The following is a 13,119-nucleotide window of genomic DNA, read 5'->3' on the forward strand; positions in this document are numbered from 1 at the left end:
TGTGTGAGAAAGGAACTCACAGCCTCCTGATTTAAATGCAGGTTTGCTACCTCTGAGCTGAAGTTAATGTCTAGACCAAATTAGGAGAGATATTTACCAAACTGCTGCAAACCCTAGCCATTCTTGTTAGTTACGGCTTTACTGGCAACACAGTTTTATAAAATATTGACAGATTCATAAATGTTTAGCATCGGGAGGACACAACAATGCAGCCCCACAACCAATTGATCAAATGTAGGCCTGACAAAACTAGTTGTGGATGGTGGTGGGCAATTTAGGAACTAACAGAAGCAGCAGATGACATAAATTTCCCCATTCTCAATTAGAGGGTAAGAACAATAATACAAAAGACTAGGTTGAAGCATTTGCATCCTCTTCAACCAGATGTGCTGAGTGGATGACCCATCACAGCCTCTTCTTGAGATCCGCAGAACACAGACACCACTCTTCAGTCAATTTGATTTACTCCATGTTTATCAAAAAACTGTTGAAAATACCAGACACAACAAAGGCTGTAGACTCTGATAATAAGCCAATAATAATTCGCAAGATTGCCCTTGAACTAATCACACCTCTCACCATTTTTTTCCACCACCACTGTCAGTAGAATGTACCCAATTTTGGAAAATTGCCCAGGGCTGTCCTGTGCAGACAAAGTGGGACAAATCCATTCTTGCTAATGACTGCTCTTTTGAAGGTCTCATCAACAGTATTGCCAAGCAGGATGTGCTCAGCCATAACCTGCTCATTGATGCTCAATTGAGATTCTATCTGGACCATTCAGTTTCTAAGCCTATGGAAGCTTGGACAAAGGTGGACAAAAGAGCCGAACTTGAACAGAAGTGAGAGTGATTAGGTTGACTTCAAGGTAGTATTTGATCAAATTTAATGTGGAATCCTTGCCAAATTGAAATCAATGGGAATTGAGTGAAAATTTTCACTAATTCTCACAGAAACTTCGGGGATATAATACAAATGGCTGAAATTTATTTTATTTAAGGCAAAGATTAGTAGTTAGCAGAGCAGACCAAATATTTCCTTCCATGATGCTGATTATACTAAGAATCCTCATTAATCTTAATAAGTGTTAGTAATTCCTTAGTTGACACCTCTAATGCTAGAAAATCTACCTTTGGTACAGTCATGGTCTATGTGCATTGTTTGATATTGTATCTTCCAAGGTTTGAGACTGAAGTGTGGGCCATGCTTGATGGAACCCCACCGTAACATTATGAATAATTGTGGGACTGTTTTGTTTTGCTTCTGGAACCATCAGACCTTTTTATATGAAGCGAGATATGAAAGAATTGCAGGAACTTGGTCAGTTACCTCCTTCTGTGCAGCTTTTTGCAGATGAGTATGCTTCAGTTTCAAATAACGCTATCCTCCCTTGATGTACCTTCTGCAACACAACTCCTCAACATCAAAGGAGCAATGTTGCTACGTGTTTCTATGGACATAACAGCTTTCTCTTTAAAGGCAAATCCAGCCTTTAAGAGCAGCTGTTGCTCTGGAATTCCTGTTTCTTGTTATAAGTTGGCTGCTACAAGCTGAGGTCTCTGTGAATGCTATCTGAATGCCACTCTCTACTCAGAATAGGGGGAAAGACTACTATTGGAAAACTTAAAATAGTCTGCAGCATGGGTCTTTTTATTTGCCATTGTTGCAAAATTGAGCTTCAGTTTTCTCAAAGGTCTTAATTAGTAAGAAATACATAAATCCTATCTTATGAATAATCTCTTTCACTAATTTCAAGTTCGGGGTTCTGTACATAATTTTTCTCAATGGTTCAATTAATCCAATCGGTAAATGACTTGGAGAACAAGCAAATGCTGAAGAAGAGTCATATTTGACCCCAAACGTTAAATCTATTTTTCCCTTCACAGCTGCTGCCAAACTTGCTGAGCTCCTCTAGCACTTTCCTTGTTTTATTAAAGTTCTCCAGCATCTGCGTAACTTTACTTTTATTGGAGCACAAATGGACATGTTTTATGAGTAGGACCGCGAAACCATCTCATCAGCTACAGAACTTGTATGCTGTTCTGAATGCAGTGGATACATGAACAATGAACAGTAGACACCTTAAATGCCTGGAGAAATGTCAACAATGATGCGTTCGCAAAATCCTACAAATTCAGTGACAGGATAAGCACTGTTATCTCAGTGTTCTCTCTCAGGCCAACACTTCCAGTATTATGGCACTGGTTGTGGTTAATCTACTGTAATGGTGGAGCCACATAGTCTTATGCCAGGCATACAGACACCTTAAACAAGTACTCTGCAAAGAGCTTTGTCATGGCAAGTGTCTACCATGAGGGCAGAGAAAATGCTTCAAGGATGTTGTCAAAAAAAATGCAACTTCCTACTGAGTCATCTCGCACTCCCTCGCGCAGACACACACACACACACACACACACACACACACACACACACAGACACACACACACACACACACACACACACACAGCACAGAACTGTTTACTCACCTCAGATCCACACCTTTGGAAGAAATTCATCCTCAGTCCTATGGCTTTGCCTCAGAAGAAGTGTCATGGCTGTACCCTTGGCCTTTTTAGTAATCATAGAGAGAGGTTTTAATTTCTTTAAAAATATAGAAAACCTGTAATGTCTGAGTGATGTGGAGTTGTCACTAAACATTGCAAGAAAATGTGCTGTGGCCCTTGTATATTGTGAAAATGGAATACTGTTTAGGTAAATTCTCTTTTTGTTGGATGTAGACGGGATATGATGCTGAGCCTGGTGCAGAATAGAATGCGTTTGATTTACGTTTCAGCGTTATTTTATAGACCGCTAAATCACACTTCAGAAATACTCTTAGTCCCAGCAGAAGATCAGCCACCAATACACAATGAGAGACCGGAAACAGAACTTTCAGTCAGTAGGTGCGCAGTCCGCCTGAGATCTAGATTCAATATCTAGCAAGAAGTGCTTTGGGGTCTTTATATGCTACAGATTTTATCGTTGTTGTCAGCTAGTCATCACGACTCCTCACACCCAGTTCTCCATAATGTGCCAGGAGTAACATGGTATGTACTGCCTATTATTGTACAAGTGACCTTTTTTTAAACTCCCTGACTCTGGAATGAAGGTGATTTATGGTGCTGATACTGAATGCTAACCATCAGCACCGTGAACAGTGTGCCCAACAAGATGATCATTCTTTACCTTGCCCAAGCACTATACGCCTTTGTAATTTGTAAGCAGAACTCTTTAACCAGTGGGACAAGATGTTGTTCACTCATCACGAATGGATGCATAGTGTTTAAGGATGCCACATTCAGAGAGAATGCAACTAAACTAATGATAATTGAAATGCTAACACTTTACAACGTCCTACCGAAAGACATTTATGGAGGCATGTGCACTGAAGGCAGCAGCGACTGATGGTATTACACGGCTTTAGTCGGTTGACGTTTATACTCCTGTCAAAGTTTGTCCTCTTCACAGAGAAACACAATGTCCAATATAGCCACCATTCATAGTATCCTGCAGCACAATCACCGCACACTTCAAGCACTCATCTAGATACTCGAATCTTGAGACCTTAGTTTAGTGGGTTTGTAAAGGGAATTCAGGTGTGACACAGTCCAAACTGATGAAAAGTAAGTGTTCTTGTCACCTAACCAGGCATTTTCTGAGGTCTGTTTCCACATGATCATTGGCCTTATTGCAATACTAGGGGACACAGATCAAACAAAGTTCTGTTGCTTACACAGAGTGTTGTCATAGCAACACCAGTGACATCTGCAGTGACACAAACCAAAATTAGTGTAACTCTCCTGTATTCTCTAGTGCAAAACGACTTTGAGATCAAGGCTCTCAGCAGTTTTTTGCCCGTTTCAGTTCACTACAAATATAATGAATATCCTTGCACCAGAGAATTCTGAGCCAGTTCCTTACCCCTGCTGCGTAGAGACACTCGTGGCGTTCTCACTGCCGTACCCCAACAATTTTCACAGCTGGGTGAATACAGGACAAAGAAGGAAGAGCATGGCTAGTACAAGGATTTGCCTACTCCAGTGATCATGTTTGTTCAATGATTATCTGCAGGATTTAATGACAGGCCTCAAGTGAGGGGTCCACCTGCACCAGGGGTCTGTTCTTAAGTTCTTGACCTACCCCAAATGGTCACGCTAAATATTCCCAGTTATCTGCTGAACGTGTATATGCTGAAGGCGTGTACTACTGTTGAATGTGAGTGGCTAAATGTTTGCAGTAGGAACTGTTTTGAAAATGGGAACACACTGAACTTCTCCCAAAAATAAAAACGTTGAAAAGCTTCTGCCAAAAATGGCATTGGATTTGTATTATTCTCCACACTGGTGCTCACATACTTCTTATTTGTTAATAGGGTAAATTTTCAGTTATATTTTTACATAGGAATAATGGAGTCACAGCATGGAAACAGACCCTTTGCTCCAACCAGTCCATGTGGAATGTAATCTCGAACTGAACTAGTCCCACCTGGCTGTTCATGGCCCATATCCCTCCAAACCTTTCCTATTCATGTACTTATCCAAATGTCTTTTAAATGTTGTAATTGTACTCGCATCCACCATTTCCTCAGGAAGTTCATTCCACACGTGAACCACCCTCTATGTTGAAAAAACAATTGCCCCTCGTCTTTTTTTAAAATCTCTCTCCTGTCACCTTAAAAATGTGTCCCCTGTTCTGAACAGGGGTGACATAAGTGCATTCAACGATTACATGTTTTGTTGGGCAAGTAACACTGATAAACGGAAAACCTTATTGAAGCTGAATTTGATGTAGGCATTTTGATGATGGAATAAGTGAATCAATGAAGGTCTGACATCTGTCCAACTTCAGCAGTTGCCTGGATAAAAGTTCAATGCCATGACAATTTTCATTGGCACTCATCTATTTATTGACTTTGAAGAGACCAAATATACTGTAGCTAAATTTGCTAGTTGTACAAAGATGGGGAGGAGACAAAGTTGTGAAAAGGATATTTGAGTCTTAGAAGAGGTTTAGATGGTTAAGTGAGTGTTCAAAAATTGGCCGATGCAGTGAATAGGGAAAATGTGAGTCTGTCCCAACCGGCAAGAAGAATTGAAAAGGAAAGTATTACTTGAATGGAGAGACATAGAATGCTGTGTACAAAGGGATCTGACTGTCCTTGCACATGACTCACAAAATGTTAGCTTTGTAGATACAGCAAGTAATTAAGAATGCAAATAGAATGTTGGCCTTCATTGCAAGGGCAGAATATAAAAAGTAGGGAAGTCTTGTCATTGTTTCACTGTATTCTCATGGATTCTTTTGGTCTTACTGTAAGTTCAGGCCAGATTTCATAGGAATAGTTTTACGATGCCTACTATTGCATTGTATACAATGGTAGGCCAAAGAACAGAGGCCCTGAGCTGTGCAGAATCCAACTTCTTTGTCGAATCCTATCACATGACTGTTAATGCCACGGCCACATCACTGCTTATCTACATATTCAGTAAGCCATGTCTCTACAGTTATAGTTATATACGGTATTGGTGAACCTATACCATGAGACTAAAGTACCGAGTACAGTTATGGCCAACTTACTTAAGAATTCTTCATCAAGCTACACTTACACTGGAAACACTTAAGAAGAAAGGTTGTCCAGTTTGGGCTTGTACTTTTTGGAGTTTAGAAGAATAAGAGATAATCTTATTGAAACGTGAGATTCTGAGGGGACTTGACAGGAATGATGCTGAAAGGATCCTTCCTGCCATGAGGGACTCTGAAACAGGGGACACAGTTTAAAAATTAGGGACCTCTCATTTAAGATTAAGATGAAGAAGCATTTCTTCTCCTATGATCGTTAGTATTTAGAAATGGGAGTCAATGAATATATTCATGCTGGACAGATTGTTCATTGAAATGGGAGTCAAGGGTCATGTGAATTTAAGGCCAAACTGAATCAGCCACGATCTTATTGAAGGACAGAGAACGTTCAAGATGCTGAATGGTCTACTTCTGCTGCTAGTTCTTATTTGCTGATAGTGTTATTGAGTGTTTTATGTATCGGCACATTTTCTTAAAGGAGATGCCACACAGTGAATGTTGCCTTCATGCTTAGTTGTATCCTCACAAAACATTGCTGGCCTGAAAATTCCAGACAGTGACTTGGACTTACCTTCTATCACACAGATTGTTGCACACTACCTTGTAATTCACTTCATGGCCCTCCCTAGCAAAAGAGACTAGTAACCCTTTAAATCCTGTGACCTGCTGAATTGAAACAAAATGTTTGCACACCATGTGAGGTTGGTGCTTCATTATCAAGGAAGTAAAACTATTTTCAGCACTATTTGTGGGCACCAGGAAAGGCTAGTAGAGGAGAATACCAGGACGTACAAAATACTTGTGGATATAGATGGCACTAACATAGAGAATAATAAGTGGACAGGGATAGAGGAGAAAGAAACGAAGTTCAAAACAGTTATTGTGCATTTGTGTAAATGGGGGTTAGTTCAGCTCAGTCGGCTAGCACAGGTTCACTTCCCACACTGGCTGAGGTTACTGTGAAAGTGCTTGCCTGAGCTGGTGTGACCTTCAGGTTAAACCACCACCAGTTGTCACTTTTCAATGAAAGAAGGACTATAGTGACTTTAGCTTTTACTATGTAAGTGCGCAGAGTATGGCAAATAAGCTTGGAGAGTTACAGAATATGGAATTATGATGTTGTGACAGTGGTGGTGGTGGGTGACTGGGTGTTAAATATTCCTGGGGTGTTAGCTGTTCAGGAAGGACGAGCAGTGGAAGAAGAGGAGGAGGGGTGGCTGTATTGGTTAAGGAGAGCATTGCAGTGTTGAAAAGGAAGATGTTTCAGAGGGTTCAAGGACAGCATCAATTTGGATGGAGCTACAGAATAAAAAAGTGTGCAACTACATTGCTCGGTGTAGTCTGTAGACAGTTGACTAATAGAAAGGACATAGATGCACAAATCTCATGGAAATTATATAGAAAAATGCCAACATTATAGTGTAGTTATAATGGGAAACTTCAACTATCCAAATATAGACTGGGAGATTGGTAGTGTAAGAAGCAGTAATCAGTTGGCAAAGGGCTGACTTTAATGGGAAGAGAACAGAGCTGAGTAGGATTCATTGAAATAAGTGGTTTGCGGGAGAAACTGTAACTGAACAATGTGTCACCTACAGAAAGCAGATGATTCAAGTGCAGTTAAGGTATATTTTCTCTAACAGAAAAGCTAAGGCAAACAATACAGAATTCCCTGGATGACAAAGGAGGTAGAAATTAACACTGGAAAGAACAAGAGATAGTAGGAACTGCCGATGCTGGAGAATCTGAGATAACAAGGTGTAGAGCTGGATGCACACAGCAGGCCAAGCAGTATCAGAGGAGCAGGAAAGCTGACTTTTCGGGCCTTCTTCATTTTATGAAGAAGGGTCAAGGCCTGAAATGTCAGCCTTCCTGCTCCTCTGATGCTGCTTGGCCTGCTGTGTGCATCCAGCTCTACACCTTGTTATCTCTTAATGTAAAGAACAAGTTTGCTTATGACAGATGTAATGGGAGAAAATACGATTGGGAATCAACAGGAACATTCAGAAGTTCTAATGAAAAGTCATTAATTGGAAATGTTAACTCTTTTCTCTTTGGATGCTGCCAGACCTACTGAATATTTCCAGTATTTGCTGAGTTTAATGCAGACTTTCAACATTATTTTTATTTTTTATGGTTGCATTTTAGACAACAACTTCTCTGGAGAAGAAGAAGAGATGCATTCGTTCAGATGTGAACAAAATGGTTTGTAAAAGCATTTTTTTTATGTTTAGTTTCCATTTCCTTCACAATAATATCGTAATTTTCATATTTTAAGTTTGTTTAGTAGCAGGGTTAAGTTAAATAAATGGTGTCAGAATTGCAACTCACCCGTTTAAGAGTCTGGGGAATGCAGCTGGATTTAACTCACATCTGCTCCTTTGAACCATCGACTCACCCCTAGGGTTGGAATAAGTGTCACTTACGACATGGTAGTATGGATCTGTATCAATGCTACGTTCGTGACTGGGAATTGCCTATTGAGGTACTAAAAATTAGCAAAGACTTTGGATCCTTCTGTCAGAGTGGCAATGCCCAGTATTTGAAAAAGAAATGTAGTACAACATTACAGTTTGTTCCCTCAGGAAGCTATGAGGTGGGAATGTAAAGATAAATCATCACATGATATTTAATTACCTTGCTCTACTTCATTCCTAAAGCTTAAACTATCTTTCGGTATAACTTCCACAGGATCCATCAGGTAGCAAACTGTTAAGTTAGTCATGCCAGTGTCCAGGCCCTCAGAAGTTTATTGCAGGTTTAACAAGGGTTGCTCTAAATCCTTCACTAAATTTATCTTTTTTAAATTCATTCAAGGGACGTAAGTGTCACCGGGTAGCCCAACATTAATTGCTAATCCCTAGCTGCCCACAAAACAATTAACAGGCCACCATTATTGCTGCGGGTTTGGAGTCACGTGTAGGACAGATCAGGTAAGGATGACAGATTTCCTTCGCTAAAGGACATTGGCGAAACAAAATATTTTTTAGAATATTTGACAGCATTTACAAGGTTGCCATTAGGCTAACAATGTATGGCTGTTCTTTTTTTAATTCATTCTCGGAACGTGAGCATTACTGGCAAGGCCAGTACTTATTGACCATCCTCAAATGCCCTTGGGCAGGAGTCACCTACAAACTGAATGGCTGACTAGCCCATTGCAGGGTGCAAGGAAGACAACTACATTTCTGTGGGCTTGCAGTGTAGGCCAATAGGGTTAGGGTACCAGATGCCTTTCTCTAAAGGATGTTAGTGAATCAGTCGAGTTTTTATGACAATCTTGTGGTTCCATAATCATTATTTATGAATCTAGCAATTTATTTCAAATTTATTAGTCACTGAGTTTAAATTCCTCTAGCTGTCTTGGTGGATTTGAACTTGTTTCATTGTAGCATTAGCCCATGTCTCTAGATTACTCATCCAGTAAGATTACCATTATGCCAACCTGGAATGGCAACCTGGCACACCTAGAGGCCTTGGTTAAATAATAGCCTCAGCGTCAGATTTTGTCCTTCCCGGCAATTTGGGCCCAGGGTTCTCAGCCATTTCCTGACAGTTGTTACTTTAGGGATTGCATCATCCTGGGTTGCACGACACAGCTGCAAATGTGATTTTGGAACAGTTAAAGTTCAGACCTTTGAAAATCAAATCAGATCAGAAACTAACACTGCGACATTTCCCTGCTGCTGAACTTTTCACTAGAACCTGTCAAACTACCTTCACATCAATAATTGCTGCTTGTTTGGAAATGTGTTTCGGATTCCTTACAAGTTTGCAATAATAATTTTACTCAGCTCAGAATCACATGTGAGCAATTCTATCCCTGTTAGAACCTTTGCGCAGGCTTTCTTGTAGATTTTGTCACATACAACCTCATTTACAATAGCCCTGAAACTAGATTGCACTAGTGTTTAGTGGTGGGCTTACAATAGGGATTGAGTTTGGGGATGTAGTGAGAAGCCATGTGAGTATCCAATATACTCTCACTGATGAAGAAGTTCCCAATGTAATGTGAAGTGAGATTAGCTGCCTGCAACATGGAGATGGCCAGCCAGTTGAGGTGGTTCCTGCTAGCAGAGTCCTTCCACCCTATTCCTCTCTCCTTTGCTGTGTTGACATTCAAAGCTCCCTCCTTGAGGCTGTTCCGAAGACCATAAGTGGCAAAGGATCCATGTTGCAGCGACAGCAGCTACAGTGTAGAAATATGGCAGTGTTCAGTCCTCCAGAGGGGTTTTTCTTCAGTCTCAATGATCCTCATACCTTCAGATGGTTTCATTGCATCTGTTCAGTATGGTTGGTGAGGAGGCCTCCATGTTGATACACTGTCATGGATCATGGCTCTCTGATGAAGGGTCTAGGCCCAAAACGTCAGCTTTTGTGCTCCTGAGATGCTGCTTGGCCTGCTGTGTTCATCCAGCCTCACATTTTATTATCTTGGATTCTCCAGCATCTGCAGTTCCCATTATCTCATGGATCATGAACTGTGTTAGAAGATTCCGCATCCTTCGGGGCTGCAGAGACCATTGGGGCCAACCTTCTATTCTCAATAAGATAGTGAACACAAAGCCAGCCAATTAGCAGGTTGCCTGCTGCAGGAATACACCAGCAAATGGATATCCATTTGCTCCTAATGTTGGCAACCCAAAGTCTGCCAGAAAACTCAGCCCAACAGGCAAGTAAAACCTGCTGTTCCTGACTGGGAAATGGTTAACCTTCAAATAGGCCTACTTGTGATGAAGCAATGATGGAATTTGTTGTGTTTTTCTTAAAACAGCTTTCAAAGAGCTTCTACTGACATATGAGACCGTAGAAGCCATAACGTACAGTAGTCATTCCCCAGTTCTAAAACCAGTAAACTGACAGATCGCTACAGCCTACAAAACCCCTGCACCTGAAATAGGCAAAAGTCATAGTAGTTCTTGCCAACTTGAAAAATTAATTCCTAGACGCGTCCGCTTCACTGAAAACATTTAAAATTTGCTGGCTGTGTTAAAAACAAAATCAATGCTCATTGCAAGGTTGTGTTATTTTGCGGTTAGCATTTGCTCTTACAAGTCAAGTAATTTTACAGAAAGCTACAGTAATTACTATAGTCAGGAATGCTTTAATGCCTGAGTTCATTTTAAACTGATTGAAAACAGATGGTCCTTCTAACCTGCCTTTTCTTTTGAAAAATAGATTTGTACCACTGTATGCAAACCAAACCTTGCATTAAGCAAAATGATTTCTTCTTAAAGTTACCTCCAGATGTCTGCCAGGAAATATAAGGAAGAAAATGGGTGGGCACGGTGGCTCACAGCGCCAGGGACCCGGGTTTCATTACCGCCTCGGGCGACTGTCTATGTGGAGTTTGTACATTCTCCCCGTGTCTGCTTGGGTTTCCTCCCACAGTCCAAAGATGTGCAGGTTACGTGGCTCGGCCGTGCTAAATTGCCCATAGTGTTCAGGGATGTTTAGATTAGGTGGGTTATAGGGGGATGGGTCTGGGTGGGATGCTCCTAGGGGTGGTGTGGACTTGTTGGGCCAAAGGGCCTGTTTCCACACTGTAGGGAATCTACTAAATCTACAAATCTACAAAACATATGCACTGACTTTAAAAAGAAAAGTTAATAACTTGTCCCCAGTGTAGCACATTCGTTCATTATTCCTTACTTCTGCGGCTGTTACAGTGCAGTCGATGACAGGGTAAGATATAATTAGCTCCTCCTTATCAATGTCAGCAGAATTTATACCTTCCCAAGGCTCAATGACAAAGTTCCAGATCTTTACTTGGAGATTGTTGCAGAAGAAGGAAAAGATAAGCAGCAACACCAGCACCAACAGGAACACCAGGACTAGCTGCCCACCCTCAGCCAGAGAGCCACTCTTGGGGCTGTTGGGATGGCCATCTATTAACAGTCACTGTCACGGGAAGCGCACATTCCCATGGAAGGTCACTGCTAACACCTACACTGTCCTGGGACAGGACTACCTTCCCAGCCGAGCAAGTGAGCATACATTATCAATGGGCAAGATGGTACCTGTAACCGGTTGGAGGGGGGATAAGGGGGCAGGATAGGGAGGGATCTCTTCTTGCCCCACTCCAACCACCCCTCTGCCTCTTGCCACATTGTGTGCTATGTTCTGTAAGGAAATAAAGCAGACAATTGAGTGTGTTGGCAATGGCATGCGTAGAAAGGGATGACTGCTGTGAGGAATGGGTGAAAGCAGGACTGAGCGAGTGACTGCAAAAAGAGGAATGGGTGAAGCTGTTAGGAACTTGGAGTCCTTGTGCATGAATGACCAAAGGTAACATCCAGGTTCCAAAGCCCTAACAGACCGGACGGCTACTGTCGCTTTAGAGAGAAGTGACTGGTGATGGTTTAACCTGAGGGCCAACACTCCTCAGGTGAGGGGAGGGATGAAGAGTTCTTCATGGTAATCTCAGTTGGGGCAGAACACTTACCCATGGTGTCAGCATTACTCTGTATTGCAAACCAGCCATCCAGCCAATCGATCTAACTGACACCCCTCCAAGGCCGATGGGTAAAAAGGAAGGTAAATGGAATGTTAGCCTTTATTTCAAAGGGAATATAGAGTAAACGTATGAAAGCCTTGTTAAAACTATACAGTCAGATCTCATCTGGAATACTGTGAACAGTTTTGGTCCCCTAGGAGAGCAATGATAATCTGACAGTGGAGGTATTGCAGAGCACGTACACTAGGTTGATCCTAGATATGGAGGGATATCTAATGCCGAAAGGTTGAGTAGCTTGGTCTTGTACTGAATGCGATTTAAAATAACAGAGGACATCTTAATGAAACATTTAAGATTTTTAGGGGGGTTGACAAGAGCTGATAAGGAGAGATTGTTTTTTCTTCTAGAAGAGTAGGACCAGAGGGCATAATCTCAGAATGAAGGGTCATCTATTTAAGGCAGAGTTAGAAGGAGCAGGACTCTGAAAGCTTGTAATTTTAAATAATACTGTTGGACTCTAACCTGGCGTTGTGTGACTTCTGACTTTGTCCACCCCTGACATCTCCACATCATATTTAAGACAGAGATTGAATTTTTTTTTTCCTTTCAGAGGGCAGTGAATCTGTGGAATTCTTTACTGTAGAGGGTTGCAGAGGCTGGATCTTTTAGTATATTCATTGCTGAGGTAGATAATTTTTTTATCAGGAAGAGAACCATGGGTTATGGCTATAAGGAAGGAAAATATAGTTGCTGATTATCAAATCAGCCATGAGCTCATTGAATGGCGGAGCAGACTCAATGGATAAATGCCCTTCTTTTGCGCCTGTGTCTTATGGGCCTCTTCCCGGAGGACCAGAAGTGGAGGAAATATCTCCACAGCCTGGTCCGAGTGTGCCACCCAGTGTCAGTGTGGTCTTCCCGGACTGGAGAAACAGCCAGCAGTGCTCAAGAACAGTACCCTGCTGTGCCAGGGTAAGTGCCACACTCTTCTCTCTACCTCACTCTCACTCTCTCCGCTACTAAGCACGCCTCCCACCAAGTCTCATGCTCGGCCACTCTTACTGTTGCCTGAACCATCCTCT

At 41.7% G+C, this 13,119-nt stretch overlaps 1 protein-coding gene across 3 annotated transcripts in view; it reads left to right on the plus strand.

The window, feature by feature from the left end:
* Nucleotides 1-13,119, plus strand: part of scara3 (scavenger receptor class A, member 3) — a 71,423-nt gene that overhangs the window by 11,865 nt on the left and 46,439 nt on the right. For all 3 annotated transcript variants that reach the window (XM_048530910.2, XM_048530908.2, XM_048530909.2), the window contains exon 3: nt 7,729-7,785. In XM_048530910.2, coding sequence (XP_048386867.1) covers nt 7,729-7,785 — 57 coding nt within the window. The remainder of the gene's footprint in view (nt 1-7,728; nt 7,786-13,119) is intronic.

The sequence above is a fragment of the Stegostoma tigrinum genome, chromosome 4 (assembly GCF_030684315.1).
Source record: "Stegostoma tigrinum isolate sSteTig4 chromosome 4, sSteTig4.hap1, whole genome shotgun sequence".
In the NCBI taxonomy this organism is placed as follows: domain Eukaryota; kingdom Metazoa; phylum Chordata; class Chondrichthyes; order Orectolobiformes; family Stegostomatidae; genus Stegostoma; species Stegostoma tigrinum.